A 15,864-nucleotide genomic window follows, 5' to 3' on the forward strand; every position below is an offset into this window, starting at 1 on the left:
AACTGGGTGGTTAAGAGATCTGCGACATCACATAGAAATTGATGCTGAACAGTAAATTTTGTGTGTGTTGAAAGATCACAGGAGATTGGCTAAGAGTCTTCGAAGTAAACATTTTGCCAACATAAGGACTACTACTTCTAAATTGTGGAAGCAGCAACTGTCCTGCATTTCACTTGTAATAACATGTCAATGAAGATAGGAAATGTTAAAATGAGAGCTAACTTTGTGGAAGACAAAAAGCCCCCATTTATTACAAAGACTGGGAAACAATCTTGTGTGCCAAATTATTAATAAGCTTACAAGCTTCTTCCTTAATAGGAGTAATGTTGAGGAGGGGTTGCAGAGTGAGCACATACGCAAATGCGTGTGTGCCTCCCCCCCCCCCCCCCCACACACACACACACAGGGGCGCGCGCACACGTAGAGAGAGAGAGAGAGAGATTCCAATGTACATGCAAAAGAAAACACAAGGGTTGAGGAAGGGCTACAAAAATGGAATAAGTAGTTGCAGATTGCATGTAGGAAGGCAGTAGTTGGGTAGGGGCAGGAGCAATACATAAGGAATAATAGAGGATAATGAGCATGAATGAAGGATTCGTACCAGGGAACGACCAAAGGTTGCAGCTAAAACTAAATAAAATGATTTTAAAATGTAGAAATATGTCTGTTTGACCATCCATGAACATCAGTTGTATGTAAACCTGCATTTGTATATAACCAATGTTCGTAGTTCTATGTAAAGACTATAGACACACAAGTCACTGATGAAACAATACTGTTTAACAGACAACTGAGACAAGCAGGTTAACAAGAGTGTTAAGTGGGAAAAAACTAAAAGCTAAACATTTTCTTGAAACAAGACATTCAGTAGTTACAGAGTCATATTCCCCATAATACACTGTCCAGTCACATTTATGTCACCTCCTCTCAGACATGCAGGAAGAGAGTCCATGAATTTCTGGAAAGCATTGACAGGGATGTGGAACCATGCCAAATCCAGTGCCATGTCCACCTGCACTAGGCTTTTTTGGTTGAGAATCTGTGGCACAAAGAGTCCAATCCAGGTGATCCCACAGATTCTCAATTGGGTTTAAATCCAGGGAGTTTGGTGGCCAGGGGAATACAGTAAAATCATCCTGGTGCTCTTCGAACCATGCACATAAATTGTGAACTGTGCGACACTGTGCATTGCCCTGCTGGTAGATGCCATCATGCTGAGGAAAACGAACTGTGTGTAGGGGTGGACATGGTCCCCAAGGATAGATGCATACTTGTGTTCATCCATTGTGCCTCTCAGAATGATGAGGTCACCCAGAGGATGTCATAAAAACATTCCCTCCTGTGGCCTGTACTCTTCCAATGATTGTTGCAGGGTGTTTACTTTCTGGTGGTCATTTTACTGATGGAGAATAAAATGTGATTCATCTGCAAAGGTCATTTCTTGTCACTCTGTGGGTATCCAGGTGCTGTACTGACACACAACTTCCAGCCTTCATTGCCAGTGAACAGCACTTAGCATGGATACATGAACCAGGTGCCTTCTGCAGAAGCCCATATGCAACAATGTTCACGGAACAGTCATTGAGGGGAGACAGTTGGTAGCCTGGTAGCCCCTCGGTTCATCTGGGTGGTCAGTTGCATAACATTTGCACATTTATTTGCCCTTGCATATCTCCACAGATGTTCAACCCTGCCCTCTATGGTCCATAGGCATCACAGTTGGTCCATGGGTGGCACATTTGCATGGCACATGTTTTGGATAACGTCATTTTGTGATGCGTGGTATACTTTAATCACGGCAGCATGCAAACAGTTTACAGAATTAACCATTTTGGAAACTCTTCCATACCTGGCCCGAGAGCCAACGATCATGCTGTTGGATATCAGATAAATTGATAAATTGATCAATTTCTGCACTAAGGCAATGACTGCACTGTTTTTTGCACCCACCTGACATGTTTTGTATACCTCCACTGTTAGTGCTTCCAACTGCCACTTATGAGTGGTTATTGTATGTTGACATTTAACATAGGCAGTGTCACATTAATGTGTCTGATATGTGTTGTAGCCACTGTGTTGCCTTACATTCTTCCCTATCCATAATTGAAGTCATTAAATAATGAAGTGATTAAAAGTTAGCTGAATGGAACAATATGCACACTTGACAAAGGCAGCATGTTGACATGATACTTCAGTTTTGGTGTATCCACACTGGAGTAGTTTAGTATGAAGACCCAAAGTGATCACATTATCGGGCTCTTTGTCATGAGCTGTTCAAAAAAAAATCCCCCCCCCCCCACAGTATTTCAAGCAGATGTTTAGTGTTTTACCAAATGATACCTCAGGAATGTAAATCCACTTGACATTGGAGTAATATTCTACAATATTTATTATTTTACAAACTGATATTTGGCTTATGCCATTGTCAGGTACAAAGATAAATATGTGTGGCTGTGAAATTTTTGTGGGACCAAAAATTTAAAAATTGTGCAACTACAGCGTATTTCAATTTTCAAATATGACAGTTGTTAATATTTGATTTAGGACTAAAATGAAAGGTATTAGTTCAGTAAAACTGTAATGTAAAACAATTTGGGTTTGATACAATATGTGACACATTAAATAATGAAGTACATGATGAATTACAACAATTGTTCTGAGAGAAAAAATAAGTTGAACTTCTCAAGGAAGGACTTGTAAATGACTACCCAGAGTACTGTGACTGATGGAGGGGTGGGTGACCTCCTAGCCTGTGGTTGTGCCCCATCCATGGTGCCTTGCTCTGCTGGAATACCTGAAAAAGTAGTATTTGTCTGCAGCAGCTGCACTGGTTCTAGCTTCTTTGCTTGAGCCGTGTGCCTCCATTTCAAAACAACAAACCTGTCTTCTTCACTTTGATGAGCCGTGGTGGCAGTGGTTGCACCCTCAGGCATGGGTGGGTCCTTCTTCTGCTGTCACCTGTCAGCAGAATTGCAGAATGTGGTGGACTCATTATCTTCCAAGGCTGCTTTTGTAATGGCAGTGAAATTTCCATTTCGTCTTCATCGTGTATGACGTCGCCGGGGCTTGACTCCACAATTTCAGTGGCCTCTTGAACTCCTTGTTCATTGGGTGCTCACAGCATGGCATTGATGGGTTGATTTGTCAAGCCTGGTGGGACATATACTAGCAGGGCCATAGTCTCTCGACTGTCCATGACTGCTGGAGCAACCAACAGGACATTGGCTGCTCGAAAAGCCGAGCGTGGTCGCGCATTCACCCTTTGGGGCCACCTGCGGCAGGACGGCATTCTCTTGCTTCAACAGGCCTGTTGGGGCTCCCAGCAGTACACTGGCCTCTTTACTGGCTGCGCCTCACAGTGCAATGGCCACCTGGTATCATTGAAAGCCACATAATGCTTTTTTGTCTGTCTCTCGTGCAGGGTAGGCGCCACCTCTGGCTGGGTGTTGCATGATAGCATATAGCTCTGGCACCGAGAGCACACGAAAATCTGAATACTGAACCAGAGTGTCATCCGTGCTTCTGTGCTCGGTTGTCGTAAATGGGGGGCTGGATGTGGCATCAATGGGGCGTGCGCAGTCGCCTGAGCCTGTTTTGCCGCACAGCTATCCACCGCACCCTTCGCAGCAGCAGCAGCAGCAGAAGCATGCTCCTTTTTGCTTGGCATCTCAGCTTGGAATGCAGTGACAGCTCCACAAATAGCCCGTCCTTTTTATACCTTATGTATGCAATTCTACCGCCATCTGTATATGAGCATATCAGTATTCCATGACTTGTCACCTCAGTGTATGCAGGGTGGTAGTTACAATCAATCATTCGAATCCAATGAATTTCTGATTGTAACATGAAATTCTGCGGTTGATAATTAGACTGCAGATTCTGCGTAATATTCTGCTTATTTTTCGTGACTCACAATTTGAGAGCACAGCAGCAATAAATGGGCAGTATCATTTCATTAAATGTAGAAGAGGAATAAAACAATTCATTGTACTGTACTTTCAGTAAATCATATGAACCAAATGTTGAAACCATTTTGTTCTAAATATCTCTTTTGTTGTTATTTGTAATCATAAAATTGTTACTCTTTCCTCAACAGATCACAATTTTGATATACACAAGTCTAGAGATTGTGGTTGAATAACTAACCACAAAACACTCAGGCAAAGTATGTTTTCCTAAATGGAGTGTTTTCAATTTCTCCAAACAAAAATTGTTAGCCTTAATTCCAATTACCATGGCGAATTAGAAATCTAGTAGTGTGGGGGTGGGGTGGGGGGGGGGGTGGAGGAGTTGGTGCGTGCACGCGCATGTGAGTGTGCATGTGCACACACTCACTCATACCTTTTAACAAAAAAGTTGTTATGCTCCATAAATAGTTACAGCTCTTACACTCATGAGCAACTGGATTAGGTGCTCATTGGGGTGTGCAGCACCCTCTTAGCCCTTATTACCATGACGACACATCATGGCAAGAACTGAATGTACCACCAAGAGGAATTCGAGCCATGCCAGTCTATGACCACTCAGCCATCTCCTTCAACTTTATGGAAATTAGGTAGAGCATGCATATTATGTTTTCTAAATATATAGATGCCTGCAGCACGGGACAAACAAAGGAATGATATAGTCAATTCAGAAACTGTTTCACATTTCTGTTCTCAAATCAGGGAGCAATACTGCGATGGTTTGTTCAATATGGCCATGGTAGAGTATTTCCTCCATTCATTCGCACTGAGATAACTTTCCCTAGCTGATGACTTGTGTGTCTCCATGCAGCTGTTACAGGATTGATGCTGCTGAAACTTACGAGTCACTTTTTGGCAGAAGAGAAGAGAGTAAGAAACTTCTTGAAAGATGGCATCCTGTAACACTTTTTTAGATGACTGGCAACGTGACACATTCTTGTGATTAATTCATCCTGGAAGATAGCATTCACTGTAATTAACATTCCATCTGACGCATTTCTGTGCCTTTGATATCTTTGCCCATGAGTGTATGTAGGTTCTGTACTAGGGGGGAGAAGGTTGGACTTGTATTAATTTCACAGCAAAAAACAAAATAGTTTTGGAATTTAATAACAGATGGCTCTGGGGACACTTGCTGCTGAGCAGTATTCATGACATGTTCTGGTTTATTTCAAATGGATACTGAGTTAATATGTTTACCTGTTTCTAAATCTATATCTGTGTACATATTCCTCAAGCTATCGTACAGTGCATGACAGAAGCTACCACACACCGATGCTTATCAATTCCTCTCCTATTCTATTTGCAGATAGATAAAGGGAAAAACAAGTGTCCATAAGCGCACTTGAGTTTACAAAGTATCTCCATAATACTTGCATGCAAATGAAACCTACCAGTAACAAAACTAGCAGCATGACTCTGATTTGGTATGATGTCTTCCTTCAATCCAATGTGGTGGGAATCCCAAACACTTGAGCAGTATTCAAGACTGGGTCACACTAGCATTTTATACACTGTCTCTTTTATAGATTAGCTACACTTTCCCAAAATTCCCCCCAGTAAAATGGATTCGAGCATTCACCTTCCCTACTACCAACCTGACACGCGCATTCCATTTCATATGACTTTCCAACATTACGCCTAGATGTTTAATCGATGTGGCTATGTCAAGCACCACAATACTAATGCTGTATTTGAACAGCACTGCCTGCCACTTGCTGGTTATGCCCTTGCTTTTGCCTACAGCAAATCTTAACACATACTTAACATCTAAAATATCTGGTTGGAGAACTAGCTTGCTATCAGTACTTTAATTGCTTAGTCTTGTGAGAAAAATTATATTCTATATATTTGGTATCAGCTTATCCTGATAACACCCTTTCATGAACTAACTGGTGGCGAAAAGACTAAAATCTGTGAAAACTAGTGCTGTTGTGTATGCATACATTTTCAAAGGGTCTTGAAAAGCAGTGCCTTCTTCAGTGTTTAAAGTTTTTTTTTCTATCTATGTAAATGTGTGACACAAACTGCCACTGAAATGCAAAGTGTGAACTGTACACCAGGGCACACGTTTCTCTTTCACCTAGTGAGGAAGATATTCAAACTTTTATTTAAACAATTTGAGGAATGTGCACAGTGAGGTATGAGGATACAACCTCACGAGTGTGAAAATGTCTGAAAGTATAAAAAAATGTATTTGATATCCTAAATAGTGACTGGCCATTAAAAATTCTTTCATAGCTACATTCATCACAGTCATGGTGTTCCTTAATCCGTTATGGAGCTAGAATGAAAGACGACCATCAGACTGTAGCCAAGAGCTAAGGAGGTCACTCGGGCAGAATATGCTGCTGAGCACAACATGCTCAACCTTAGCCATTGCTTCACGTCTGTGCAGTTAAGTCTCCCCTCCTCTAATAATCAGCTTTTTTGAATTATATAGATGGCAACTGTCCTTAGAACACAGCCTGCAATCTTGATATCATCTTGGCCTCAATCTCGGCTAGCTCCTGTCCCACACGTACCTCCACACCCTGCCCCTGCCACTATGCCTCCCACTCACACTTTTCTCTGTGTAGTTGACCTCGTCTTCTATGTTCCACTCTCCACCTCCCATACCACTCCACTTTATTGTGTGCCAAATGCAATATCCCCCTTCTTGTGCCAGAGCAGGCTTGTCATTGCCACATCCCTGTCTTGATCCCTTGGTGCCTCTCCCTCACAGCTATCAGTTTCCCTTCCCTTATGCATCTCCTCGGCCCTCTCACCACTCAACCCAGCACAACACCTCACCCCAGTCAAGCTGCAATGCCAGCATATCTTTTTTAATTTTTTTTTCTTTTTCTGTTTTCAAAAAGTTCTAAAGACAGATATTGTCCAAAAGCTGAATAACACTGTGAGTGCTGTTGTGTGCCTGGTGACCGTTCAGTGCTTCAACTCTACTCTAAATGGTTACCTTATCTACAGCTGCAGTTTCTGGTATTCTAAGAGAAACTCTTGGTGGTGTATTTGGTAATGAAAAATTGTGGTAGAATGTAAATAACAATGAGATTGTTGTGTTCATTCCTAATTATAGTTATATATTTTGTGAACCGTCTGTTGAGTTCAAATATTTTATTGATAGCTCTTTCAGTATGAGAAATGTTGTTGTAGCCTTCATTCTGAAGATTAGTTTGATGCAGCTCTCCACACTGGTCTATCGTGTGCTTCATCTCTGTGTAATTACTGCAACCTGCATTCCTTTTGAACCTGCTGACTGTATTGAAGCCTTGTTCTCTCTCTATAATTTTTACCCCCCACACTTCCTTCCATTACCAAACTTACAATTCATTTAAGCTGCAGTATTTGTCCTATCAAACTGATCCTTTCTTTTAGCCAAGTTGTGTCAAAAATTTATTTTCCCCCAATTAGATTCAGTACCTCTTCCTTAGTTGTATGTACCCACCTAATTTTCAATATTTTCGTGAAGCACTACATTTCAAGAGCTTCTATTCTCTCCTTGTTTCAACTGTGTATCATCCACGTTTCACTTCCATACAAGACTGCATTCCATACAAACTCCTTCAAAAAACTTCCTAACACCTAGATTTACATTTAATATTAACAAATTTCTGCTTTTCAAAAATACTTTTTTTGTTATTCGTAGTGTGTGTATTACATCATCTCTGCTTCAGCCACCGTCAGTTATTTTGCTGCCTAAATAGCAAAACTCATTAACTACTTTTAGTATTTTATTTCTTAAGATAATTTCTCCAGCAATGCCTGATTTAATTGCATTAAATCCCATTATCCTTGTTTTACTTTTGCTGATATTCCTCTTTTACAGACATTATCCATCAGTTCAACTGCCCTCGCAAGTCCACTGCTGTCTCTGACAGAAATACAGTGTCACCAGCAAACCTCAAAGCTTTTATTTTTTTCTCGCTGAACTTTAATTCCCTTTCCAAATTTCTCCTTGCCTTTCTTCACATCTTTCTCTATGTATGGAGTGAATAACATTGGTGATAGGTTACAACCATGTCTCACTCCCTTCTTAACTACTACTTCCCTCTTGCATCCATCGACTCAGCATGCAGTCTGGTTTTTGTACAAGTTATAGATAACCTTTTGTTAATGGTATTCTACCCTTGTTCACTTTACAATTTCAAAGAGTGTAGTCGTGTTTACATTGTAAAAAGCTATCTCTAAATATGTAAATGCTAGCACTAGGTCTTTTTTTCATATTTTCATATGTGTAAAATGGGCACAGGGGCAGAAAATGCATAAATGCATATGCATAATGCATAACAGTAAGTGAATTTGCATTTGACTAGGGCCCTTTCATTTGAAATATTTCTCAGGGTCTGTTTCTGGACAATTTGTTTTCCAAGTCACTAAATGCACTACACAACTCCAAAGTCATTCCAAGATTGTTTTTGACAATAGTGCAGTTTGCCCATCCAGTGTCATTTATGAATAATTTCAATGATATCTTTTACAACCATGTTATAATTGTTATTTTATTCAATTGCTTTTCATCTAATTTGGTGACATGTCCTATAGTGGTCACGTGAAGTGGAAAATAAGGTAAATAAGAAATTTAATACTCAATTCTGAATTGATCTTTAAAATTTTCAGCTGGTGCTTCCAGGGATGATAGTGCATGCTGACCAGTTTGGAGTACAAATGGCTGCAACAGCATGTCTGTACAATTTGACAAAAGGTGACTTCGCACTAAAAATTCACCCAACAGTATTGAAACAAGTTGTTGAACTTACACTGCAGGCTATGGAAACTTTTCCAAGCCATTATCAGGTACTATAAATGCTTTCTGTGTGATTCTCAGATGACATTTTTTCGGTTTATACCATGAAATATTAGTATCTAAATCGAAGTTTTAGTTAAAAAATAAGTTTATAATACACAGTATTACTTTAAAATTATCAGTATTGATTTTTTTTCTCTAATTGTGCATTAAGGTTCCAACTAAGGAATTGGAAACTAGAAATACACTGCCTAACAAAAAAGTGAAGAAGGGGAGGAGGAAACATAATGAAACTCCATCAGTTGAGGTGGTATATGTGATGTTATTTCAGTGATTACAAAATCCAGTCAAATTTACAAAGGCCTTAGCAGTATGAGCCCACTTATCTTTGTGATGTTGGCATCCACTCTGTCATGGGTGCATGCACTGATGTGATTGGGAGAGGTGTCATAAAGCCATTGTATCCTCTCGTGAAGCAAGCTGGCATACAACTGTTGTAATTGATCCTGGATACTGACAGTGGTACAGAAATAATGGGCCGAGTTGGTCTTACATGTGTTCTGTGGGGGTCAGATCTGGGGATCTTGCTGGCAAGGGGAGTATCTCAACATCATGCACTCATGAAAGTGTCTCAAATACTCAGCCGGGTGGCGTCGTCCAACAGGCGTGATATTTCGGCAAGCCGACTTCTTGCCATCTTCAGGAGTTCCAGGAGTCTGATTGACCTCTGATGGATGCTGACTTTATATAATCATTACCCCCTCATGCAGCTTCTGTCTTGGCACCTCGCAGCAGATCATGGACCGCAGACCTTCCGTGGCCATGTCCGTGTGCAGAACTCTGCCGCCGTGGTGACAGTGCATCTTCTTCTTCAGGTGTCCTGACAGAGGTGGATTGCCGTCTAGACTGTCGTAGTGTTTTAACCATACTCAAGGCTGGATCCCAGGCCTTGCTTAACTGGAAACTGCTGTCTTTATTTGTTAGAGGGGAAAGCACTGAAACGGCTCTGAGAAAATGCAGAGACTGTTGTCCTTGCAGCAGATAAAAGGAATTGCACAGTCCTGCTGCCACGAAATGTATACAAGCAAAAGCTGTATGACCTACAGGAGAATTGGAGACGATCCTACCAACAGGGTGAAAAGGAAGACCATTTCTCTTCTCGAGCACACCTTTGCAGATAATAAGACAGTGAAGAAACTTCGTCCATGAACAGCTGCACCTCCTAGACTTTACAGACTGCGTAAAATTCATAAGGAAGGAATGCCTCTCTGCCTGATTGTAAACAACATTGGAGCACCGACATATGAATTAACAAAACACCTGATGTCAAAGCTCAGTCCCTTTCTGGACAAATGCCAACACCACATTAGAAACGCAGCGCACTTTGTCCGGCAGCTCCAGAACTTCCGACTGGACCAAGAAGACTTCATGGTGAGTTTTGATGTGGTATTCCTCTTTACTAGGGTATCTGCAAGAGACTCCGTAAGACTCATAGGAGAAAAAAATCAGACCAGGAGTAACAAAAGTTTTTGAATTCTTGTGTATGTCAACATACTTTCTGTTTGACAGGAACTACTATGAACAAACAGATGGAGTAGTGATGGACTGTCCACTATCACCAGTAGTGGTCAATATGTTTATGGAGGCTTCTGAAGGAGTAGTTCTCGAGTTGGCAGTCTACAAGCCCTCTTACTTTTTTCGATATGTAGACAATACATTTGTAATCTGGCTGCACGGACGACATCGTCTGCAAGACTTTCTACAGCATATGAGCTCACTGCACCAGAATATCAAGTTCACAATGGAGGTAGAAGAAAACTACCAGCTGCCATTTCTAGATATACCTGACAAGCGAAGACCAGATGGCACGCTAGGACACAGTGTCTACTATTTATTTATTTATTTATTGTTCCGTGGGACCAAATTAAGGAGAAGTCTCCATGGTCATGGAACAAGTCAATACATGAAATTATAACACGATATTAGAAACAGATAAAATGAAATATAAAAAAAAAACATATTCAGGTGACAAGTCGTAAGTTTAAATGAAGAAAATCAACAATGTAACACTGGAATTTGCTTAATTTTTTAGCTCTTCCAGGAGCTCCTCGTCAGAATAGAAGGAGTGAGCCATGAGGAAACTCTTCAGTTTAGACTTAAAAGAGTTTGGGCTACTGCTAAGATTTTTGAGTTCTTGTGGTAGCTTATTGAAGCCTAGTATTAACTGAGTGAAAGCTGCTAACTCTTGGGAATAGGCTAATATTGCTAACAACAAACGACATTAAAGAAAATATATGCTGTGAGGGCAATGTCAGAATTCCCAGATTTTTGAATTGGGGTCGACGAGAGGTTCTCGAACTTACACCACACATAGCTCGAACAGCCCGTTTTTGAGCCAAAAATACCCTTTTTGAATCAGAAGAATTACCCCAAAAAATAATACCATACGACATAAGCGTATGAAAATATGCGAAGTAGACTACTTTTCGTGTTGAAGTGTCACTTATTTCAGATACTGTTCTAATGGTAAATAAAGCAGCATTTAGCTTCTGAACAAGATCCTGGACATGGGCTTTCCACAACAGATTACTATCTATCCGAACGCCTAGGAACTTGAACTGTTCCATCTCACTTATAATATGCCCATTCTGTCTGATCAAAATATCAGTTCTTGTTGAATTGTGTGTTAGAAACTGTAAAAACTGAGTCTTACTGTGATGTAGCATCAAATTATTTTCCACAAGCCACGAACTTATTTCATGAACTACATTATTTGTTACTGTTTCAATATTACACACAAGATCCTTCACTATCAAGCTGGTGTCATCAGCAAACAGAAATATTTTTGAATCACCTGTAATACTAGAAGGCATATCATTTATATAAATAAGAAACAGCAGTGGCCCCACGACCCTTGGGGAACGCCCCACTTAACAGTGCGCCATTGGGACTGAACATCACTACCACTTCAATATTGCGGAGAATTACTCTCTGCTTTCTGTTCTTAAAGTAAGAGCCGAACCAATTGTAAGCTACTCCCCTTACTCCATAATGGTCCAACTTCTGCAGTAATATTTTGTGGTCAACACAGTCAAAAGCCTTCGTTAAATCAAAGAAAACACTTAGCGTTCGCAACCTTTTATTTAATCCGTCCAAAACCTCACAGAGAAAAGAGAATATAGCATTTTCAGTTGTTAAACCATTTCTAAAACCAAACTGAACATTTGACAGCAAATTATGTGAATTTAAATGCTCCCGTAACCTTGTATATACAACCTTCTCGATAACTTTAGCAAACACCAATGGCATAGAAATGGGTGTAAAATTGTCAACATTATCAATGTCTCCCTTTTTATAAAGTGGCTTCACTACAGAGTACTTTAATCAGTCAGGAAACCGACCACTCCTAAAGGAAAAGTTACAGATATGGCTGAGATCTGGGCTAACATACATAGAACAATACTTCAATATTCTGCTAGATACCCCATCATATCTATGAGAGTTCTTGGTCTTTAGTGATTTAATTATTAACTCAACCTCCCTCTTGTCAGTATCATGGAGGAGCATTTCAGGTAACAGTCTCAGAACACTTTTTTCTAAGAGCGCTATATGATTCCCTGTTGGGACTAGGTTTCTATTTAGTTCACCTGCTATGTTCAGAAAGTGATTATTAAATACTGTACATATATGCGACTTATCACTAACACGGACATTCCCACTATGCACTGATTCTATATCCTCGATCTGTCTCTGCAGACCAGCAACTTCTTTTACGACCGACCATATGGTTTTAATTTTATCCTGAGACTTAGCTATTCTATCTGCATACCACATACTTTTTGCCTTCCTAATAACATTTTTAAGCACCTTACAATACTGTTTGTAATGGGCTGCTGCATTTAGATTTTGACTGTTTCTAACGTTTTGATATAATTGCCACGTTGTTCTACAAGATATTCTTATCCCTCTAGTCAGCCACCCAGGCTGCCTGTTTGTGCAAGAACCCTGTTTTAAATGTTCTAACGGAAAGCAACTTTCAAAGATCATGAGAAAAGTCTTGAGAAAAGCATTATATTTATCGTCTACTGTATCAGTGCTATAAAAATCTTGCCACTCTTGTTCCTTTATAAGGTTTACAAAGGTCTCTACAGCAACTGGATCAGCTTTCCTGAACAGCTGATGACTATATTTAACACGTGTTGCAGCACAAAAATCTTTTAAAGTTAAAATTTGTGGATCATGATCTGAAAGGTCATTCACCTTTTTGCTAACAGAATGCCCTTCTAGTAATGAGGAATGAACAAAAATGTTGTCTATGGTTGTTCTACTGTTCCCTTGCACTCTCGTTGGAAAGAATACGGTTTGCATAAGATTATATGACTTATGGAGGTCTACCAGCATCCTTTTCCTTGCACAATCACTTACACAATTAATGTTGAAGTCACCACATATAACTAACTTTTTGTATTTCCTATAAAGTGAACCAAGAACCTCCTCTAGCTTTAGCAAAAATGTTGTGAAATCGGAGTCTGGGGATCTATAAATAACAACAGAAGTTTAGCTCCGTTAAATTTAACCACACCTGCACAACATTCAAACACCTTTTCAGTGCAGTACTTTGAAACATCAATTGACTCAAATGGGATGCCATTTTTCACATACATGGCTACTCCCCCACACTGCAAAGAGCTCCTCAAAAAGCTGCCAGCCAACCTGTATCCTGGTAAAGGAAGCCTCTGAATTATCTCCTTATTTAAGAAGTGTTCAGATACACCAATAATTTCAGAGTCAACATCTATAAGCAATTCACTAACTTTATCTCTAGTACCTTGTATATTTTGATGAAATAAGCCAACACATACGTATTTGTATCTGCGTACCTCCAGGTGTCATGCTCCTTCACAGCAAGAGTGTGTCGTGAGCACACTGGTGCACAGAGCACGCGAAATCTTGGACCATGACAGCCTAACAGCTGAATTGCAGCACCTACTCACTATGTTCTGCACGAACAGTTACAACAACAGCCAGATAAAACACACCTTATGACTGAAAAAGCTGAGACCACAGCCTTCCAAGGTAGAAGACAAACTGGCTGTGATGGCGATTACATCATACGTCAGGACCACATCGGCAGAATACTCCGAAAATACAATTTCAAGTGTGTGTTTTGCCCTCTACTCAAAACGAAGACATTATTAGGATCATTCAAGGATGACTTAGGACTCTGGAAACCAAGAGTGTACCACATTACTTGCCAGTGCGGGAAAATGTATGTAGGCCAGGTCATCTGGACTGTACAGGAGTGATGCAGTCAACATAAACACCAAACAGACAGCCGACCAAGAGCACTGCATCTCACATGAACATGACATGAACTATGATGGCACAGAGGTGTTACAGCAATCGAACACCTTTTGGGACTGTGTCCTCAAAAAGGCAGTGGAGATCCAGCTGCATGACGAGCTAATAAATAAAGACAGCAGTTTCCAGTTAAGCAAGGCCTGGGATCTAGCCTGGAGTATGATTAAAACACGACGACAGTCTACATGGCAATCATGTCAGAACACCTGAAGAAGAAATGTTGTTACCATGGCGGCAGAGTTTCGCACATGGCTGTGGCCGTGAAATGTGTGCGGTCCATGACCTGCCGCAGGGTGCCGCACTACTTCCACCACCCGGTGCTGCGCTTCCCCTTCACTGGCCTCGGACTCCATGGAAGTGCAAAGATGGAGGTTGTGGGAGGGGAGGTAAAGATTATATAAATTTGACATCCATCAGAGGTCAATCAGACTCCGGGAACTCCTGAAGATGGCAAGAAGTCGGCTTGCCAAAATGTCGCGCCGGTTGGACGCTGCCACTCGGATGAATACCTGTGAAATTTTCAAGATTTCTGTGCACTGGGAAAACCTAAGATCATATGATGCAGTCAGTTCATAGACACGCGTACTGTATTTGGACAACCATTGTCCTGTTGAAATATGGTACCACAATCCTGTCGCATGAGAGGTAACACATGGCATGGAATAACTGTAATGACCAGTGCCCTGTCAGATTTCCCTCATTCCCTACCAACTGTGACCTGTTTGATTTATTTATTTTTTATTGGTCCAGTTTTATCATACAGCACAAATTGTACAATTCATATTGGAATGGTCAAAATGAGATTACAGTTAATATTTTAGTATTACCAAAGGAAGTGAAAGTAAGTAGGTAGATATTCATATAATCTAAGATTGTCAGCAAAATAGTAGGCAAATTAAAATTGTGTACCTCCTCATACAACTCAGTTTCTAAGTAACATTTATTTTACATATTTAGAAATTCTTGCACAGAATTTAGTTTCATTTTGAATATTGGATACCTGATACATAGTATTTTTTACTTCCTCTGGTATATTATTTTGTAGTGTGACACCAGTGTTAATTGTCTCCCTCTATAGACTGTTGTTCTAAAATATGTTTGGTGTGTGTTTGATTTCCTTTTGGTATATAATCATGCATATTTTTGTTCTGTAGTAGTTTGCATGTTGTCAAGAGGTAATCCATAGTGAAGAAGATAGTTGTGTATGAGGGTCATTGAATAAGGAATGCAACTTTCTTTCTCGGCCAATTTGAGTTTAAAAAAATGTAGAATTTGTTGCGGGACATGTGGAATACTCCCGCTTCAGCCCATGTAGTTCCACGAAGTTCTGATTGGTGGCTGTGCTATATGTAGCCTTCAAAATGACATCTCTAACAGAGATGTGTTCCAAGCAGAGAGCTGTCATTGAACTTCATTTGGTAGAAAACCAGAATATCCCAGATATTCATAGGCATTTGTAGAATGTCTACAGTGATGTGGCAGTGAACAATAGCAGGGTGAGTCATTGGGCGAGATGTTGCTCGTCATAGCATCAAGGTCGCGCAAACATGTTCGACCTCCCGCTTGCAGGCTGGCCGCACACAGCTGTGACTCCTGCAATGTTGAAAAGTGCAGATTCTCTTATTTGAGGTGGTTGATGGATCGCAGCCGAACACCTCATTGCTCAAGTGACATTTCTGTTAGTAGTTCCGACACTCTTATCCACCAGTTCTGTACTCGAAGGTGTGTACCCACCAGGTTCTTCACCGCCTGACAGAAGACCACAGAGCTACCTGCAAGTTACAAGGCCGATCA

The 15,864-nt window shown here is 40.5% G+C and overlaps 1 protein-coding gene across 1 annotated transcript in view; it reads left to right on the forward strand.

The window, feature by feature from the left end:
- Positions 1–15,864, forward strand: part of LOC126469833 (protein zyg-11 homolog B-like) — a 222,541-nt gene that overhangs the window by 150,691 nt on the left and 55,986 nt on the right. Inside the window, exon 8 of the mRNA XM_050097124.1 lies at positions 8,583–8,759. Coding sequence (XP_049953081.1) covers positions 8,583–8,759 — 177 coding nt within the window. The remainder of the gene's footprint in view (positions 1–8,582; positions 8,760–15,864) is intronic.

The sequence above is a fragment of the Schistocerca serialis genome, chromosome 3, assembly GCF_023864345.2.
Source record: "Schistocerca serialis cubense isolate TAMUIC-IGC-003099 chromosome 3, iqSchSeri2.2, whole genome shotgun sequence".
NCBI lineage: Eukaryota > Metazoa > Arthropoda > Insecta > Orthoptera > Acrididae > Schistocerca > Schistocerca serialis.